This window comes from Ictalurus furcatus, chromosome 16 (assembly GCF_023375685.1).
Source record: "Ictalurus furcatus strain D&B chromosome 16, Billie_1.0, whole genome shotgun sequence".
NCBI classification, from domain to species: Eukaryota; Metazoa; Chordata; class Actinopteri; order Siluriformes; family Ictaluridae; genus Ictalurus; species Ictalurus furcatus.
This window is the reverse complement of record NC_071270.1, coordinates 22,750,449-22,772,522: the sequence shown is the minus strand read 5'-3', so window position 1 is coordinate 22,772,522 and position 22,074 is coordinate 22,750,449. Positions and strand designations below refer to the sequence as shown.

Sequence of the window (22,074 nt, the reverse complement as noted above, 5' to 3'; positions counted from 1 at the left end):
GCATCAGTGTCAAAAACTGTCTGTTCACCATTGTAGTAGATGTAAAAAGTTGCATCTTTTAAAATTTAGCTGTGTTAGTGTGTACTAAAGTCATGAACTGCAATGATGAGCTACACGATGGCTTTCCTGTTAACCAATCTGGGAGTTTTCAAGATGTTCAGGATTGGGAGGGTTAGGGTTAGGGTGGCCAAATATGACGGCAGCATCGCATAATTTACGTCCATCTCTAATTTCAGTTAATCATTTTGTAATAAAATATTGTGATTACGGATGTCATAACACTGACACAGGAATCATGGGTCGGTCTGATACTCATCCTGCTCATTTACCCGTACACATTACTCATGCTCAGATACTAACATCTGATACTACGTGATACTGTGTGATGTAAGCCTACACAGCAAAATCCTTTAACACTTTTAGAGGGTGTTAATTCAACACTGGGGATTTTGCTGTGTAGTCGTCATGCTATTGAACAGAGGACACAGAATGACAGTGATCTGGATGTATTTCATGATTAATGATATAGTCAAATAGTCAAATAAAAAAAAAAAATCAAGAGGAGGAACCCCAGCATTTTCTTACAATACAAGTAACCTGATAAAACATCTTTTCAACATGCCATTACAACAGTATCATTAACAGAGGGCGTAAGGATGGCCGACCTGAGTGTGCAGAGGAGTACAAGTGCACATGGTCTTTAAGAACGAGCACAAGGTGTTGTGAATTACGCACACACAAAGGCATTTGTGAGCGTGGATCTGTGACGCTGGAGACTTTATCACACGTGAGAGCAGTTCAGTATTGCGAGCACTGAGCACTGAAACGTGCATGCTTTCTTCTTTCTTTCTTTCTTTCTTTCTTTCTTTGCTGATATATATATATATATATATATATATATATATATATATATATATATATTCGAAATCTAAAGACATTATTTCAGTTAGGAGGAGAATATTAGTTAACACCAGATTTTTAAATCAACAGTCCATAAGAGGGCAAAACTAATTAATACAAACTAAACAGCACCATGTTATATTGTTTACTGCAAAGAACAAACCTGGCTGTTAACGTTTATTTTTAAATTAAAGTGCATAAAATGATCAAATCAAAAGATTTAACCTAGTTTCTCAGGCCATTTCCAGTGTTCATTTTCACACTGTTTTTAGTCATAGTTTTTGTCTTCTGCCAAAAATATCCTTCAAATTCAGTCAGTATTATATTTACGTAAGAGTATGTTTTTATTCAAATCAGTGCTAGTGCTTGCGCCACGTCTTAAATTCAAATGCCCAGTTTTTGTGCATTTTTATCTTAGATTTGACGAATATCCAAAGTTCGAATTTAAATTTGAAAGCCCTAGAGCAGTGAGAGGACCGAAGCAGCATGAATGGTTGGTGACTTTCATTCTTATGTAAACAAACGTGCATGTAAACATAGTGGGCAATATCAAGGTCGGCAAAAATGATCGGGGTCATGTCCGTATATCGTACGATAAGTCGATAACGTAATTATCGCGACAGGCCTAGTCAGCCGTCCTTGTGTTTATTGTTAAATATGCCGTTTAAAATGCAATAACCTTGTTAAAATAAAACTCTGCATGAGCTAGCAACACACTGCAGTAACCAATATAAACAGAGCTACGTAAAATGTTCCATGATGCCCCTGATTGCTTACTCAGTACGTTACTCATTTCAGTACCAAAAAGCGTACTCGTACTCACTATTAATGGATCCCTAGTTGTGATAGTAGAAATTATGTTGATATGGAAAAATAACATCAGCACATGCCTACACATAAGCTTCTAAAAGCTGTGTTAAATGTACGTCCATTTCACATTTTCATACACGATACAGTCAGGCCCAACAGTCTGAGTCAACACCAATCACTGATTTGACTTCCATCAGTTAGCAAACACAATCCAGTTTTGTTTAATTATATTAGTGAAGGATCATCTGGTTTGACAAATACAGTCGATTCACAGCTCACACCCACGGAGTCGTGTATCTGCTTTCTTTTTGTGCAGTGACGACTTGTTCGTACAGATGGGTGTGTTTTTATTCTGACGGGCTGCGACAGCTTAATGATGCTCCTGTAACTCACGTACAGAAAAAAACAACAAACAAACAACACCAATTAGCATGCAGGAGAGTTGCTGTGAGGGGGAGCAGGGTTAAGTATGCTTCTGTTCTGACGCTCTTCTTTCTCGGCTAAAATAAAAGGCAAAGCAATCAATCAAGACAAGTATGAGTTAAAGATCAGACTTTCCTCAACTCTATTCATGTAAAAACGGCATAATCTCAAACTAGGGCTGCAGGATGCTGGATAAAACCGTGGTGAAAATCATGATATTTGGTCAAAATTATTTGAATTTAGGAACAAAAGAGTTTTTCATACACCATAAATGGATAAAAACTATGATGTGTCAGTATTTTAGGAACATAACAGTTTATTGCACGTTTTCTTCACATATTACAACCCCAATTTCAAAAAAGTTGGGACACGGTGTAAAATGATTTGCAAACCTCATAAACCCATATGTTACTCACAATAGAACATAGATAGCATATAAAAATGTTTAAACTGAGGAAATGTACCATTTTAAGAAGAAGAAAAAAAGGTAATTTTGAATTTGATGGCTGCAACACATCTCAAAAAAGTTGGGACGGGGGCAACAAAACGCTGGAAAAATAAGTGTTACTGAAAAGAAACAGCTGGAGGAACATTTTGCAACTAATTAGGTTCATTGACAACAGGTCAGTGACATGATTGTGTATAAAAAGAGTATCTTCGAGAGGCAGAGTCTTTCAGCAGGTGCCTTTCCAGATGTGCAACCTGCCCATTCCATAGGCACTAATGCAACCCATACCATCAGAGATGCAGGCTTTTGAACTGAGCCATGATAAAAAGCTGGATTATGAATATCTTCATAATTTTACATTGAGGAACATTGTTCTGAAATTGTTCCACAAATTGTAGACGCAGTTTTTCGCAGATTGGTGAACCTCTGCCCATTTTTACTTCTGAAAGACTCTGCCTCTCTAAGATGCTCTTTTTAAACCCAATCATCTTACTGACCTGTTCACAATTAACCTCCAGCTCTTTCTTTTCAGTAGCACTTACTTTTCCAGCCTTTTGCTGCACCTGTCCCAACTTTTTTGAGAAGTGTTGCAGCCATGAAATTCAAAATGACCTTATTTTTTTTCCTTAAAACGGTCCATCTCCTCAGTTTAAACATTTGATATGTTTTTTTTATATATATATATTCTAATGTGAATAACATATGGGTTTATTTACATTTCATTTGTTTACCTTTTACACAGCGTCCCAACTTTTTTGGAATTGGGGTTGTACTATAAATATTCAATCAAAATAAAACTGGGCCTTACTCAAGTCATATCATATTACAGGATAATTATAAGCACAGCTAGACTTAAATAAATGAATACAGTAAGTGCACTAACAAATAAACAGTTAAACACGTGAATAGGGAGCTCATCATTTATCACCCCAGCATCATTATACAAAATGATCTAACATTATCCTATTTAGCCAAACTCTCTAATGTTGTACTGATTAGGTAATTAAGGAAGCCGAAATCTGTGATCATGATTAAAATCGGATATAAATTCAGCACAGCCTTATTAAAGGAAAGCAGCAGGGATGAGAACACAAAACACTTCAAGGGGTGGAAAAACTGTGTGCTACTGGTTAAGAAAAAAATTTATATGGACTCTGTCTGAACTTAATACACTGTATGGTATATGCTGAAATTTGACAACATATTTAGATAGATTTCAAGCTCATACACTATACGTCTAAACATTTGTGGACACCTGACCATAACACTCACATATGCTTTTTGAACATCCCATTCCAGAGTTTGCTCTTATAATAACCTCCACTCTTCTGGGAAGGCTTTGCACTAGATTTTGGAGCGTTGCTGTGGGGATTTGTGATCATTCAGCCACAAGAGCATTAGTGAGTTCAGGCAGTGATGTGGATGAGGAGGAATGGGGTACAGTAAGCGTTCCAGTTCATCCCAAAGGTGTTCAGTGGGGTTGAAGTCAGGGCTCTGTGCAGGACCCTCGAGCTCTTCTATTCCAGCCTTGGCAAACCATGTCTTCATGAACCTTGCTTTGCGTACAGGGGCATTGTCATGCTGGAACAGGTTTGGGCCTCTTAGTTCCAGTGAAAGGAAACTGTAAATCTACAGCATACAAAGACATTCTATACAATTATGTGCTTAGACTTTGTGGCAACAGATTGGGGAAGAACCACATAATGGTGTGATGGTCAGGTGTCCACATACTTTATGCCGTATAGTGTATTTGTCTCGGTTCATGTCTGTTCTTGAATAACAGCTTAACTGAGTAAGATCAACAAAAATGTACTTGCCATTAATAATTACCAGACCACAGTGCTGCTGAATTCTCAATACTGTAGTGACAGTTTATACAGGGACAGATTTAAATCGATGTTTATTTTGCATGTTTCGGAGGAGTCTCCAGAATCAGCGCTGGAGATTCTCTGAAGGAATGTCTTCCCAGACTTGTTATAGCATAAAGGATATCAGGAGTTAATATTAAATGTAACTGTAAACGGATAACAACATGACGGGTTGCTCTTTAATTAGTAACAAATGAACCATAAATGTAGGCACAAATGGCTGTGGAATGAGAGGAAGAAAGCATTGCAGGTCATGCGGTTATGGATAAATAATCAATGACAGAGGAGTGTGATGCAGCCTAAGACGTAAAGCGGCCACCCTATCATGTTTTATTCCTTATTTATAACTCAGTGCTGAAGATGCCATGCCAACTGAGGCGTGGCATTGTGTGAAAATTGATCTCCATTATCCATATTATTTCCATTTTTAGTGTAACATACTTTGACATGACCAAGCGTCAGCCAATCAGAGATGGTCTGGGGTGAAGCATCCATATTTCTAGTCATCCACTAGCCTTAGTGTTTGACAACTGATTCGATAAAAAAAAGTCATTTCTGCTAACTCATACTGTTGGACCTGACTTTATCTGTAAATTAAAAGCGTTTTACATATGAACCATGTGTCCTGCCATATCAGACAGCTGTGTGGAGATTTATTTTACAGAACTTGCTGCTCAGCTGGATGTAATTATAAAGAAGAAGCTCATTATTATGGAAAATGCGTCTGTATCTGACAGCCACATGCTGTTTCAATTATCCATGAAAGGTCTCCTGTGATTATATACCTGTACATCACAAAAGCTTTTTTGCATTCTTACTTCCTTTGGCTGTTCAATCCCAATTTTCTCAAAACTCCCCCTGATTAGCCCATGATGCTAAGCTAATAGTCACGGAGATGCTTCCCGTGCTGTAGGACTACAATTCTGCAGTCGCTGCTTCTCTTCATTTTGACGAAAATTGTTAAAAATGGCTTGTGAGACACACAGAAAGAGAAAGAGCGAGAGAGAGATAGAGATAGAGAGAATGACAGAGATCAATGTCAGTGTTTGGACTGGAGGTGTCCAGCTGATTGTTTTGGCCCTTGTGGACTCGGAGATTTATTTACACGACCTGAATGACAAGTACGATGGACAGGACGATGGTTGCCGTGGAGATGCTGGACAGATACGCGGATGAGTGTCTGTCGTTCTCGGATTGGTGGGAGTCGATGGAGCCGTCCATGTTGGAGTCCAGAACGTTCTGTAAAGGAAAAGGAAAGACAAGCTTATGATGAAGTGGAAAATTGCAGACTTAACTGTAACATGTGAACATATTATTAGTAATTAAGTGCTTAACAATAGTCACATCATAATATTGCATCGCTATCACGATATTATATACTTGACCTCATCCTGAACTCAGACACTGAACTGTACACCCCCATTCTGACCCATGTAAAAAAAAAACAGCAACAACTGTACTGTACAATATAAATGCTGTTTGCAATCTTAAATACCATTTGTCTCTGTCATTTGCATCACCATGTTAACTTGCCCTTACACCTCATTGTTGCCTCTTTGCACATTACTGATTAATTACTGATGCATTTCTCTACCTCATACAATACCTTTGCACAAAATAATAATTATATACAGGGCGCACGGTTGCTTAGAATTAGCACGCTCTTCTCACACCGCCAGGGTTGGGGGTTTGATTCCCGCCAATGCACTGTGTGTGCAGGGGTTTCTTTCGGGTACTCCGGTTTCCTCCCCCAGTCCAAAGACATGTATGGTAGGCTGATTGGCTCGTCCAAAGTGTCCGTAGTGTGTGAATGTGGATGTCAGTGTGCCCTGAGATGAATTGGCACCCCATCCAGGTTGTACTCCGCCTTGTGCCCCATGCTCCCTGGGATAGGCTCCAGGTTCCCCGCGACCCAGTAGGATAAGCGGTATAATAAATGGATGGATAGGTATATTTTTTATATATATATATATATATAATATGCACTTTTGGTTACATGCTAACTGCATTTCTGTATTTGTATTCTGTACACAGTGACAATAAAGATGAATCGAATCTAATATTAATACCACATTCTTGTAGCATGGGTGAGATTGTTCTAGAGTGCTATTGAGCTGCGTTAGTTGAAAGCACTGGGAGGGGCATGGCATTGTGTGATGTTGTGGTAGACTAATATCATGCATAGCTTATACAAAAAACATCTTATTGTCTTAAGTTCTATAGTGGGCGTTTCCTAAATCGAGAAGCTGTTATTTAGGTCACAGTTGACAACAATAGCCGTTTAATACATTGCTATCGGATTCACTTCTGTTTTACGAGCTTGGTCAATAAAAATAAATGCCAGGTGCTGTGAGAAGGTGTTTGCAATTGTCTAGAGAAACTCAGACGTATGACTTCAATTCTGTGAGCACTGAGACACGTGTGCCTCCTTCTGCCAGGGTTCACACTTTTCTTGTGAGTCAAGTTATTTAAAGTAAAAGAGCCATGGCCTAAAGTAAAAAAAAAAAAAAAATGTAAACTAATTTTAATCAATATTCTAATTAGTATTGAGTCATGTAAACACCTCAATCTGATTACCCAATTCATATTAAGACAATATCCTTATTCCCACCCCTAGAATATACAGATTTTAATCAGAAATGTGTTGCATGTCAAAAATGAACCAACGTGTCACCTCAGCAGCATTTTAGCTGAGTAAAACATTTTATTGTCATCAGGGCACTACTGCCTGAATAGGCACCCAGTGTTTACACATCAGTCATGGATGGATAAGCTGACTGAAGGCACTGGAACGTTGAGCTATCTACTATTTAATATACTATACAGGGGCTGGGCTGAGTAACAGCATCATTATTTCCTGTCTCCGAGGGACCACCGCTAGCCCGTTTTACCAACTTTTTTCCCCCTTCAGTAATCACAAGACCATGTGACCATGTGTCGAGCTGTCAGAATCATCTCCCTCACTGGCTTGTATAATCAGGATCATCCTCATCACCAACATCTCTAAGTCTGCAGAATATTCAGGCAGCTCCTCCAGTCCCTGCGCATTCTAGTGTTCATGACTACAACAAATAACTACGCTGTCACTGTCCTAATATCCAGCAGTGCCAAATTAACTAACTGGCATGTCATTCACTGGAAACGTTTATTTATTTGATTATTAGATCTCATTTTAGCAGTACCTATGAATTTCAATTTGAAAAAGTAGTGCTGAATTATTTCTGAGATTTTAATGTTAAAAACAAGAAAAAAAGCCCAATATACTGTAAGTATGCAAGTGCATATTATAAATACAGTTTACAGTTGTTTGCAGTTATAGGAATATAATCAGTGGCAGGCTGGTGTGATGTGGCCTGAGCCTCTGTTTAAAATTGTCTCATGAAAAAAAAAAGAACACTTTGCAAGATCGGAAAACAAGGAGTTACAGCTGACACTGGAGACTCCTTCCATAAATGTTAAATAAATGTCTCCCCACCATATTACCTCACAATTAGACAATTTTGGTACCCGTTTATGTGGCAGTTGTTACGATAGAGATGATAATTAGTATTAATATGCACAGGACAAGAAATAATTAAGGCAGGTGATCTTGACAGTCTAGAAAGGGACAGGGACAGATCTCTTCTCACTGCAGAACATCTACAACAGGAGAGTGTACAGATGAGCTAACAGTGTCCTCGGGGGTCTCTATCACGCCGGCCACTCACTGGCCACACTTGTAAAGTCTGGTAAATTGTACAAAGTCTGGGACAGCCTGTTCTCCAGGGGTGTCAGACTCATTAGCCACAATCTACCACTTCCACCTACATCCTACCCTTACACCGAGACACACACACACACACACGCACACCAACAACCCTAGGTTATCAAAACAGCAAAGGGGAGGGGCACTAAATCTGAAATGGGTGTGATGGTCAGGTGTCCACAAATATTTGGGCATATAGTGTGTATTTGCAATACGTGCAATCTGGCAACCCTGTGCACGGTACATAAAAGGTTGTGATACTCCTAGTAATACTAATGGGAGATGCCATTGAGTTTTAGCCTGACCTAAACACTGCCTTAATGAGATCCAAATTAAAACTATATTTCTACCATATTTCTGTTCAAACTAAAGAAAAAGAAATATGCTCTCATTTATTGAGCCGCTGCTCCATACGGCTCACACAGACTTCTCACTGTGCACAGAGCTGCACATCTCTGCTGACTCTCTAAAAACTAATCATTTAATGACTTTAAAAAATATTCGAAAACTTGTACTTTCATTGCACACGCTTTTCTTCAGTCTTAAACGATAAAAGAAGAACGTTTTGGTATATCACACAGGCATTATAATAAATTGCTGCTTAAAGCATCCCGTTTTGACTCGCAGCAGCATTCCAGACTGTGTCCCAGCTTTACAGTAGATTTTTATTAGTGTTTCCAGTACATTCTTTTCAGAACGTACAAATCCTAGTAAATCTGAAAAAAAAAATTGTATTAGATGGCGGCTGTTGTCAAACTGTAGCCCAAACAACTGTTTCTCGATTTAGGAAAAGCATCACTGTTTTGATGTTAGATTGCTTACTTATTTGTTCCCCCACATTTTAGAATAATAATAAAGTCATCAAAAACTCTGGAATAACACAAATGGAACTGTAGGAATTATGTTGTGATAAAAAATAAAAAAAAAATCCAAAATAAATCCAAATATTTAATATTTTAGCATCTACAATTATATTTTTTTCTACAACACAGATTTCAAACATTTAATCATACACCTTCAGATCAAAAGGTTTTTAAGATCATGAGAAACATTTCAGTCGAGTGTCCCCAAACTTTTGACCGGTAGTGTATTTTTTATATATATATATATATATATATATATATATATATATATATATATATATATATATATATATATATATATATATATATATATATATATATATATATATATATATATATATAATATATATGTGTGTGTGTGTGTGTGTGTGTGTGTGTGTGTGTGTGTGTATGTTCTATCTTTTTTTTTTTTTTAAACTTGAACCCCTTTTATTAAATTTTTTTTATAGATGATAATTTTCTTTGTTATTGCTACTGCAGAACCTGTGGAAGTGTGCAAACTAACAATCTCATTATGCAAGAAACCTTGTGTATACGACAATAATGTTCTCGAATCATGAATAAAAACCTACGATCTGAATTACAGCTGGTCAGAGCTGCGTTCCAATTAGATTTGAGAATTCAGCAGCGCTGTGGTATAAAATGATGTGTTTGTGTGATGACAGTTTCTTTCGCAAAATGTCAAAAAATAATGGCTGAGACTGATTGAAAGTACAAAACAGAACAAAGCTTCATGTTTTAAACTATGTGACTAACTTGTGAACGTTTGCTGCATTCAAATTTAATTTGAACATTTTTTTTTTTTATTGTCTTCAGAATTAGCGAGCTGATGTGACTGAGAGTCTGAAAGAGCTAAATATATAAATCTTTGAGTGAAAACATGCCTGGTGTTTACATATCTGAATCTGTGGTGTGTCATTTCTTACTGCCACCTAGACAATCATACTTTCCATCAGGAGAAATCCTGAGCGTGGGGAACAGACTTGTGGGATTCTTGTCATCACCACTGTTTATATCAATCATCACTGAGATGCACAGGAGGGATATTATCCTAAATATGACAGATGTATTGCTGTAAGATCTAAAGAGACAGCCTGAGTCACTCGTACAGGACATTGTCAAGTACACAGTCATAGGACCTCATGCTTTTTGTGTATTGCCCTTCAATGGCTCGACTCTTCACCCAAGCGTTTGTGTTTCGCCCGAGCTCCCAACACACCCGAGGTAATCAAAGTTGTGCAGCTGGAAATGAGCTGAAATTCCCTGCGCTTGACGTCTTACCTCATCTGCACATTCAAAACTGCTGGAGGGAGAACACTTCTCTGCACCGTCCTGGGAGACACAGACACAGGAAAATATGACTGCGGAAGATAGAAGCGCCACTAAACATCCATCAAAACCGTGTGTTATGAAAAGCGAATCTCAGAAACTGTTTCAATTTCATCGCCCATCCTTATTTGATCCTTAATATATTCATAATTTTAGAATTTGTTATTGAAGACTGAGACAAATCAAATGTTTGGATGCGCGGGAAATCTCTGCACGGAATGGAAATCTATCTAACTGTAACAAACGAGCATGCTAGCACACAGCGTTAACTGTTATAATCTCTTCATGACTAATGCTTAACTCGTAATTTCTGATCCCCGACTAGAAACCCAAAGGAAATGCCCATCGACTCTCCTCAACCTCGAGTTCAGCAAGTGGCATCAAATCAATATGGTTGTTTTTTTATATATATGCTGGATTAATCATGAAGCCTAATGATAGATTGTATAATAATGTTACAAAAATGGATAAAAATTTTTGTTTTTGTTTTGTTTGTTTATTTATTTAGTTTTTTTTTTTTTTTTTAACTTCCTGTCCCTGGGCATGGGATTAGTAATTGTCTGCGCACTTCTCACCTCCTTGTTACTTGAGTACATTTTGTTTTAATTATGAAATTGTGATTTTTTTTCTTCTTCTTTTTCTGTTCATTTGGGCAGCTAAATATATATATATATATATATATATATATATATATATATATATATATATATATATATATATATATATATATATATATATATATATATATATATAATTTTCCTGTACCATCCTCGGACACACACCTTCCCCACCCCGCAAACAAGAACTCAATCATGAACCTGAAATTTAAAATAAAAGCTTGATCTCAAATCAATATGGCTGCTCACAGCATCAACCATAAAAAACTAGCACTTTTTTTATTTTTATTTTTACCTTTAAATGAGTTAAATATAGAACATTTAATTCAATTCAATTCAAATGTATTTGTATAGCACTTTTAACAGTGGACAATTGTCTCAAAGCAGCTTTACAGAAACATATAAACACAGGATACAGATTTTAAATGTGTGAATTTATCCCTAGTGAGGTGGCTACGGTGGTGAGGAAAAACTCCCTAAGATGATATGAGGAAGAAACGTTGAGAGGAACCAGACTCAGAAGGAAACCTGTCCTCATCTGGGCAACAACGGATAGTGCGAAAGTAAAAGAAAGTTCATTATGGTTTTAACATGAAGTCTTTTGTTGAACTGTTTTGAGAAGGTAAATATACATCACTCATCATAGTTAGCAGGCTAGCTTGTTGCTAGCAAAAGAAGTAGGCATGTAGGCTATTCCACAATTTAGATACCATTTATGTCCCATTGATATTACATTTACAGACATGTGTGTAGAATAAAAGTAAAAGACATTTTAAACACAGTGTCCTTCATAACAACGTTTCAAAACCTACAAAATCGACAGCACTTTGTAACTACCCTGTTCCCACTCACACATGAATCATCCGTAATATGTTATGAAAAAATGTACTTTTCAGTTCATTCACTCAGCCCTGTTTCCTGAACACTTTCATCCCATGAGATATTTGGAATATTAAACATATGAAGATCGAGAGAAGAAGAAAAGCAGGACCTCTCATTCTTGTTTGTTTATTTTTAATAATATTGTGATATTGACTAACAAGGCCACATTGAAAGTGCATTCCTTTTACCCAAATTATAGATTTAAAGTAAATTATTAGTAAAAAAAAAACAAAAAACAATTACGTAAATCATTATTTTAGCATGGATGCTAGTTAAGCACATTTTGCCTGAAGAAAACAAACAAAAACAAACTCAACCCTGTTTCACATTTAAGCGCAAAATGCCACCACTGTCAGCAAAGGAACCTTGTAAGCATGTGACTGTTGCCTGGGATGGATTAATGTTTTTTTTAAAGGTTAAATCCATTACATTCAAAGTGTTTTTTTTTTTTTTTTTTTTTTTTTTTTTAAATGATATCAGAGTTTGTAGAAAATCACACAGTGTTTTCATACCTAGTATATCCCTAATTGGAAAGTTGCCAAGTTTGACGGCTTGACACCATCAGGCTTTGACTAAATGTCTATAGAAACCGTGTACAACAGAAATGTCGAGTTTTATTAAAGCCATAATCACACACACCTGCCTCTCAGAGTCACTGAATCAGGTGCGTTACATTAGCATTGTGTAAATCATTAAACACTTATCAGAGGGAATATAATTAGTACAGCGAGGATATTTTTCGCCTGTATATCCAATTAGTGTGAAAAGAAATCACCACCCACCAAGGGAACGTTCTGGAAAAAAACTTGTCAAATGATATGTCAGTGAACACGTTGTGTTAGATGTTGGCAAATTTAACTTACAATAGAAAATAACTGAAACGTTAAAAATCCCATATTATGGTTGCACAGCTGTTTAACATTATGAGAACTTTGCTGCTAGGCAACCAACTGAGGCGAATTTAGAAGCTAATAGTGTGTCAAGCTATCAGGTTGCCGTTAAGTCTATTTTGCGAACAATTCAAACGCACAATGACGGCGGAAATGAGACAAAAGCATTTGGAATGTCAACATTTCTCTCAGATGTGTTTGGAAATTGCTAAAAAAAAAAAAGACTCTGTATGGATACAATTACGGTACTTAGCACTTAGCATTGACCTCTAATACGCAGACATTCTGCCACATTGAGAAACTTAGTTCGTAGTACGTTTACACAGACAGCAGTAATCTAATTGTTGACCTTATTCTGAATAAGATAATATTCTGATTAAGGTGTTTACATGAGTTGCTTTTAGAATATTCCTTTCATGTTCCTGTTTTACATGTTATAGAACATAGATCGATTAACGGCACACGTCATTACGTCCCCACTCCACGCCATCCGACGTCCGTCCAGAATTTCACGTATCGACATACAGTTGCGTTATGGTACCATATACAGTTTTGGGTGTTTCAGTTATAATTTTACGAAAGCTTCATTTGCTGTACGTGCAAATAGACGACTGCTTGAAGCCGTGGGCTGCGTCCAAAACCGTTTACTTACCTACTATATAGTAACTGAAATGCATATATTTCTCCTACTATATAGCAGGCAAGTACGTGGTTTCAGACGCAGCCGTGCTCTCTTGTTTGCCGTCAAACGGTTGAGCACTGCCGTGTGTGTACGTGTCCTGTCTCACAATGCGGTGAAAACTCCCACACGGCATTAATAATGTGATTAAGGTGTGTACATTAAGGTGTGTACACTGATTTTATGGAGATACTAGACATCCTGATCCTCTCTGCTCTCCGGACCTGCCTGATCCGTTTCGGATGTCCTACCTCTGGATGGAGCTCTCATCTAGTCCAATTCCAGATTGCTGGGACTACGGCTGCTTCTAAGGCCAAACAGACTTCATATAAATCCATAATGAACTTTTTCACACTATCTGTTGTTACCCAGATGAGGACGGGTTCCCTTCTGAGTCTGGTTCCTCTCAAGGTTTCTTCCTCTTAAAACATCTTAGGGAGATTTTCCTTGCCACCGTCGCCACTCAGTGGCTTGCTCAGTTGGGATAAATTCGCACCTTTAATATTTATATACCGTGTTGATATTTCTGTAAAGCTGCTTTATGACAATGTCTATAGTAAAAAGCGCTATACAAATAAAATTGAATTGAATTGAATTGTACACGTCTGTAACGCACGTCGATAATGCGACTAAAACAGGAGTACTCCACATGTCTTAATTCCATTTGTGTTTACTTCGAGTGTGACTTTAGTCAGATTAAAGTCATAAATAATCTCTGTTTACATGTTTGTTTCTTAATCAGAGTATCGTCTTAATCGGGTTAATATCGGATTATTGTTGTCCATGTAAACGCACTGAGTGAGGTGCTACAGAAATATGCTACAAGCTACATAAAAAACATGCCGTGCTAAATGCTGAAGTGAAAATGATTCATATAAAAGGCTGAGAAATATCAAGGTTTAATTAATTTTTTTCTGGAGCACAAATCACATTTCTACTCCTCTAAAGGTTAGAAAAAAAGCCATTTATGTAATTACGCATGTGGTGGAATTCAGCTTCATAGTGCAGCAGCAAATTTTGTATCTATTAACTGCATACTGGAAATGGCTCTTCCTCTTTTTCACATGGACTATTATATTTATAGCTTCATCATTCACTTATGATGATGATCCTGTACCCATTTCCTTTGCAGAATGACACACGGCCGCATGGGAGAACCGGGAGGAACATGATGTTTTCATAATATTTAAAATATATTCATGTTTGCGCATCGAAATCCATTTTCAGACAGGTAAAGGATGTTCTCTGGGGAAAGAGGCGCTCATGAATAAGGCAGATACTGGAAATGTAGTCATCAATATTCGGTTTAAAGTATCCCTACAGTACCAGTGTGGTGTTACAGTATCGTTTTCCTGCTGTTCCCCTCAAAGATTAACATCAGAACACTTTCAACTCACAATAAAACTGTACATTAAAAAAAAAAATATATATATATATATATATATATATATATATAATATGTGATGATCACCCTGCCATGAAAAGTGTGAGTGCGACAGTGTGCGTGTTCAGTCAGTGTGGGAAGCAAACAAAACACACTCAGAGAAAAGACTTAGTACCTCCATGTGCCATTAAAAGAGATACAAATGAAACTTGCCATGTATGACATTTTGTACATATTTCTGTAGCTTTTTAAATGATTATTTCTGATCTTCATATCAAAAATGGTTTTAAAATACATTGCGTCTGTGTCTGTAACAACTGCTGTATATTTTCCTCCTCAAATCCAATAACTGTATAGCCTATAGTGTTATAGATTTACCAAGCGAATTTGTCTGTATGCTGATTGATCGAAAGCGAACACTAGTATATACAGTTTGACTTATTTAAAGGGTAAAAGTGCACAATGATTTGATGTCACTTGCTGAACTCGGAGTTAAGGAGACCATCCTGAGTTTCCGAGTAGGACTTCCTTTGCGTTTGCCTGGTCAGAGCTCAAGAAACACGGTTTACAACCTTGAGTTTAATGCAGCATTTGTTTTCTACCACGGGAAAGTTTTCAGGACAGATGGCTTTGTGCTTTTCTGGTTTCGTGGTAAATGACACACTGCTTTTGTTTTTCTTATTAACTTTCTTATATAAAGCAGAAACATGAATTTAACCATTTGTGGATGTTCCACAGTGTTAAACATAGCTATTAAACGGATAGAAATGATGCTTTATCTCTTGATAAATAAAACATTTGTTAGTGCTGGGAAATTCGTGTGGTATAAGAGGAATAAATCACTTCAGGATGTTCTGATACAATAAATTAACTTTGGGGTGGAAACAGTAACTCCATTTAATGTCGGACACATCACATCACCCTGTCACAGCACCCCTTCCTCGCTTAGACTTTCAATATGTATGATATTATTGTGGCCACGTTAGATTCCGTAACGTTAAGCCTGAGCTATCTTTGTGGCATACTTAGTCCCACAATTTAAATTTAGCTACATTGGTCCAAACCTCAATAACACAAATCAAGTAGGCCTGTAAATAATGTCATTGGATCTAATGTGATGTGGGTGGAAAGTTCAGGAATAAAAAGCTCTATAGCTCTAATAAATAAACAAAATATGATTATACACATTGACATTATATTCATGTTGTATAGTAAATCTGTACCTAGAGGCTGTGGAATTTACTTTACAGTTAAATGTGTTCCGGGCTACAATCTGTGCTTTAGGAAACAATAAAATTGCATTTATTCTCTCAGATTATATATGAAAAGATCTGTAGAAATCAACAAACTGTAATGCAGGAAGTATTCATCCACTGCAGTCGTGGCTTCGGTAATATTCATTGAGGGGAAACGATAGACTTAAGCTTAGCATACATGTCCTCCTTGTACATTATACTCCCATCATTTTCACCAAAAACATGGCAGACACACCTGGCCATGCTGAGTTTAATGTTGGATATCATCATAATATCGTAAATTGTGATAACAAGTCTGTGCTGAAAACAGAATGCTGGCACACACCCAAGCAGAAACGAATAAATATCCAACACTCAGATCCTCAGTGTGTGATGGAGAGGAAACAAAGCCACACATCTGTGCTGAAGGACACTAAAAATGCCAATAAATTACTTTCCATGCCGGGATTGCTTGAGAAAGGAGCATATGTTTGAGTTTATTGCTATCTGGTGCCAGTCTAGATAAAAAAACAAAAAAAAACAAAAAAAAACATTTCTGTCATAATAACCTGGACCCAAATTCTTGATCAGAAGTGGAAGGGAACAAAGTCATCACAGTCTCGGAAGTGAATTGAGTAACTTTATGAAGGATTTTTAATTAACCGTAGAAAATAATTCTCTAAGCAGCATGCAGTATATTGTATAAATTCATTCTATAATTCTTATATGATTGAGAACATTTATAGTGGTTAATCACATTATCGTTTCTAATTACTTTGTGTTTGTGTTCGTTAAGCTCAAATTTGATAAAAATAAAATTCTTAAAGAACTGTACGTGTGCAGCTTGCCTGGGATTAATGGGGAATAACGTACACTGCAAAAAACGTGATGTTTTAAAGACGATGAAATTGAAAAATATCTTGATTCATGTAATATTTCATATTAACAGATGATTATGAATCCTGTTTTTAGATGCTTTTACTCATTGTTGAATGACATTTTCTAATTATATTGGCAGATGTTTTTTCTTCTTTCTGGAAATGAATGCTTCAAATAAGAAAAAGTGATCTGCCAGGAGAAGAAGACTGATCGAAGCTTGAAATTAGTTCTAAAGTTGGAAATAAGTATCATTTAGCTATGGAAATCTGACTAAGTTTCTATGCAGTGCTAGGAATTAAGAAAACGTGTTAACTGTATTCAAAAAGTGGCAGAAAAAAAGTGTTCTAAAAGTGTTATTAAAGTATTAATATTAACAGCCCTAATTTATTCATCTCCTAGAAGTGGGGGTTAGAACCTTTGGTGTAGTACTTTAGGCAGGTGAGAACACATCAGGTGAGGTGCGAGGTGGTCTGACACTGCTTCAAAGTGAACTTCAGTGCAGTTTAATTGCAGTGAGAAAGAGATTTGACCTTTAAAGTACCCCAAACACTCTGTCTATTTTTCAATGTGAGCTGCTAAACTGGGGTGGAGGTACAAACTGAGCTGAAGGACATACAGTAGCTGTAGTGCTGAAGAAATGCCATGTGTTCTGGATATTGAGTTTTGTGATTCCTACTGTACATGCACCAAATTTGGCTTATGTATTACTGTATGAAAAAGTTTTACGGGTACATTTTCAGCTCTACAAGTCATTTTTCAGCTTTTTGGTTCGTATAATTATGTGCACCGTGAAACCAAACCAAATAGCAAATAAACCAGAAGCCTCAAATTCTCTCTGATTCAGACTCTTGAAAACCACTAAGTGTACTAGAATCCTAGAGTTTAAGTCCCTGTGAAGTGCCTTGAAACGCATAGTATTATCGATGTGTTGACATGATTTCCACTGAAACAGGAAGTCAGGGTGGCTGAAACATATTGAGTGGCTCCTCCCCCTTTTTAAATAACCAATAGTGCTTAGCTTACCTCACAGCCAGGAATCTTACAACTGTTGGGGGTGGGACACTTCAGATTCAAGAGAGCATTTGATTGGACGGAAAATTTGATGAGCAGCTGAAATGCAGAGTGATGTCATCAAAATGGTTGATTCGTTTTGGTGGTCGACAGAGACTGTACATTTTGAGCACATATATCTTCTAAATGCGAATATTGTCATTGTTTTGGAGCACACTAGCGTATTTATAACCTTAAGGTTAACATGTTCATACTAAAAGTCCCCAAATTTTGATTTCATGGGGACTTTAAAAGGTAGGGGGGAGAGAGAGAGAGAGAGAGAGAGAGAGCGCACACTGGTCATGTGATCGCGTTCATTCATAAAGACCAAACCCAGAATAATCTGCACTGATAGTGACTGATAGTCTGATAGCACTGAATCACAGCAACCAACATGTTATAACTGCTAAAAAGAGATCTTCAGGAGATTTCTAACGAGACCTCTGATCTACGATGCCCGAGAACGAGGCTGTGGAAATTAGGCACTTTAATCAACTTTGGATCTCGATTTCTGGCTAAAATGACACCTCAGACTCTATCAAAGAGCGCATTGTGTTTCAATCAAATATTTTAAAAGTCCACAGTTCTGAGATTTTGTTTATTCAACCGATCAAATTCTTGGAAAACCTGACTTCGGGAGCCTAGAAGCCGACCTCGGTCATGGCCGACCTCGGTGCACTCTACTGCCTCACCCATGCTCTTGAACCAGTACTTGGCAGCAGCTACTACTACGGGTGCTATTTTGAAGTCGTTATGACATCAAAATATGCTTATATAATTCTTACGTAGTGTGTACACCGCCAGCTGTCTGTTCTTCACATACTGGCATAGGTTATTGTTTCCTGTTCTGGACACCATATTGGTCGCATTATGACGGAACAAATTGTATAATAGACAACTGTACAAGTGCACATGCTCCATTTTAACTCTATGGGTGGAATCTAATCCAGGCATAGAGTTGTGGGCTACAGGCTCCCTATCAGACTTTACCCTTGCTAGATTAGTAATGTTGCCTGTTGCTCAAAAAGCTGTTCAGTGAACCACTCCATTCCTTCTGAAACAGCATCACACAGTTCTGTTCAGCCATTAATGTGGGCGGCTGTGGATCAGGTGGTAGAGTGGGTTGTCCACTAATCATAGGGTTGGCGGTTCGATTCCTGGCCCACATGACTCCACATGTCAAAGTGTCCTTGGGCAAGACACTGATCCCCAAGTTGCTCCCGATGGCAAGTCAGTGCCTTGCATGGCAACTCTGCTACCATTGGTGTGTGAGTGTTTGTGTGAATGGGTGAATGAGACACAGTGTAAAGCACTTTGGATAAAAGTGCTATATAAGTGCGCCATTTACCATTTACCATTTAATGTGAGGCCCTGGAGTGGTGCTGTTTCAGAGGGAATGTAGTGGTTCAGAAAATAATGAGGTAAAGACCGTTCCATTACTGTTTGAATGAATGGCATCAAGAATTTGACAAAAAGTCAAATTTCAGCATCATTCACACAGAGATGAACACAGGATCTGTGTTCAGCGTGTGTGTGTGTGTGTGTGCGTTTGACGTACCTTAAGATTAGCGCATGTGGAGAAAACGCACGCACTCTCGACCTGTTTGACGTCGTTGTTGATGATGTCGGGTTTAGTTATAATGGCAGGGTGAAGGTTGGGTTTTTCAGATGGGACGACGGAATGAGATTCGGTGAACGGAAGGAAACCAGCGTCTGCTCCGTAACCAAATGCCTGGATTGCGTTTCCTACATGCAAACACAACAGAGAGACAGTACTCCACAGAGAATTTTGAACACAGAGTTTGAAAGTTGAGCCTAATGCGAGACGTGACTTTTTTTCTCTTTCTCATTAGTGTGTTATTAGGCGAGGCTGCATGTCATGTTAAAGCCACTCACGTAGACATGCGTTCTCTCTGAAGTCACGCAGAAAAGCTTCACACTCTGTCTCCTGGTTACCGCTGCCACGGCAACTGCACCATGGCGATATGGTGATGTTGGCGTGGTTGGCATCCACATAGTTTGGGGTCACATCTGATCCTGTTGGGGTCACAATAGTTGTGCATCACTTTAGCTGCTCTTCACACACATTCTCTTTGTATAGAAAAAATGCTATTATTATTATTATTATTATTATTATTATTATTATTATTATTATTATTCCACAGTGCTGTTAAATGATCAATTCTGACTGGTCAGAAGGTGTTGATTAATTCTCCCTAACAGCAACTCCGGCAGTATTTCTGACTGGAATTGAAATCCCAGGTTTATATTTATGCGCTCGTTCTTATACATCATTGTTTTTATAATAACTATATAATTCACAGAAGTGGATTAGGTGAGCAGTTGTTTATATGGGGAAATTTTCTGTGAGGAGATGTTTATTTAGCATGTATGAAAGGAGTCTCCAGTGTCAGCGCTTCATAACAGTCAGAGATAGGATACGTCTACAGGAAATGACTGTTTATAATGCAATTGATACAGCTATACCTGTTGCTACTACACTACTAAATAGTTTACAGTTTACAGCCCATGGTCTGTGTATATATTGTTCTGTGTATTTATTGTCCCTCACTCGTCTCACCCTGTTGTGTATTTGCACTTTATGTAGTCTGGCGTACTGTTATGCATTGCACAATGGTCTTGGAGAAACAACAGTTCCAATGTATACAAGCTATATAGAAAGAATGACAATAAAAACCCACTTGACTGGATTACAGGAACGAGTTTCATTGAATGTAACCATAAACATAACTAACTATAAACGGTTAAAAAGTATGTTGCACGGTTCTTTAAAAAAATTCAAACTTGGTGTTAGCAGATTGCTGTAGTATTAAAGGAATAAAACACTTCCGAATGTGCTGTTCCTGGAAAATAAAATCAACATCAGGGAGGTTACAGTTACTCCTCTTTGCACTGAGTTATATCTGACCATCCTTTCATTGATTATTTTCCTAAAACAGCATGTCCCCAATTGTTTACGTTCTAGTTAAATGTCAGATAGCTTCTTAACAAACATGGCTCCAGTTTCTTTCTTTCTTTCTTTCTTTCCTTTTTTCTTTCTTTCTTTTTTTTTAGTTTTTAGACAAATGTTTGACAGGTTAAAGTATTTGTTCTATTTACATTTGGCAAAATTTTCAGCCAGTAGAAATCTAATTGAAATCTAAAAATGATAAACTGCTCCTTTAAGAAGTATTACATAACCCATAAGCTTGTTGTACACTAATAAGACCTAGTGTCATGTGTATGTAAAGTTTTTCTTTCTTTTTCAAAACAGAATTTAGGTGAATTCCCTTTACATTTATTTAGCTTGTTTATCCCTTTAGATCTGCTTGCTTTGCGGATCTTGTGCACAGCTTTTACATTTCTGTTAATATACATCTTAGATGTCTCTACATGGTGAGGATGTGCATCTAATCACTTACCTATAAGCCCCACGTAGGACACGAGACAGCCATGGTAGTTGTCATTAGGACAGCTCGTTATCGAGTGCGGAGTCGTCTGGCAGTTCATGTGGAAGTCTGCCAATCTGGATCTAATCCAAAAAAGAAGCAGTAGACAGATAAATAAACGTCAACATATCTGAGGAACACGTTTGAGTAAATAGGAGCAGGATTAAGATAAATCCGCATTCCTCTGTGGCTCAATATAAGCATAACATCTGTCTCCAATAAATCATCATCCAATGCAATTTTGCACATCATAAATTATATTACAGAAATGTTGCCTCTCTCTCTCTCTATCTCTCTGTTGGCACAATTATATTTTTGTCTACAACACCGATTTCAAACATTTAATCACACACGTTCAGATCAAAAGGTTTTTAATATCATGAGAGACATTTCAGTCGAGTGTCCCCAAACTTTTGACCGGTAGTGTGTATAAACAGTATATACATATATGTGCAAATAAATTCACCCGAAACAGATGCTACACCATCGTCTCCCGAAGACGGAAGGATGCCAGCAAAATATATATATATATCCCAATCCACTGCAGATAAACTTATATGGGCCAGATTTAATTCATGCAATATTTATTTATTATAGATGTCTCACATCTGTCCTCATTGATC

The 22,074-nt window shown here is 37.4% G+C and overlaps 1 protein-coding gene across 2 annotated transcripts in view; it reads right to left on the bottom strand.

Moving 5' to 3' along the window:
• Nucleotides 1–4,482: 4,482 nt before the first annotated feature.
• The window catches only part of gfra2b (GDNF family receptor alpha 2b), a 94,092-nt gene continuing 76,500 nt past the window's right edge, over nucleotides 4,483–22,074 (bottom strand). For both annotated transcript variants that reach the window (XM_053644830.1, XM_053644829.1), the window contains 5 exons: nucleotides 21,425–21,534; nucleotides 19,899–20,039; nucleotides 19,561–19,748; nucleotides 10,339–10,389; nucleotides 4,483–5,688 (listed from right to left, as the gene is read on the bottom strand). In XM_053644830.1, the coding sequence (XP_053500805.1) occupies nucleotides 5,551–5,688; nucleotides 10,339–10,389; nucleotides 19,561–19,748; nucleotides 19,899–20,039; nucleotides 21,425–21,534 (628 nt within the window). In that variant the 3' untranslated portion in view covers nucleotides 4,483–5,550. The remainder of the gene's footprint in view (nucleotides 5,689–10,338; nucleotides 10,390–19,560; nucleotides 19,749–19,898; nucleotides 20,040–21,424; nucleotides 21,535–22,074) is intronic.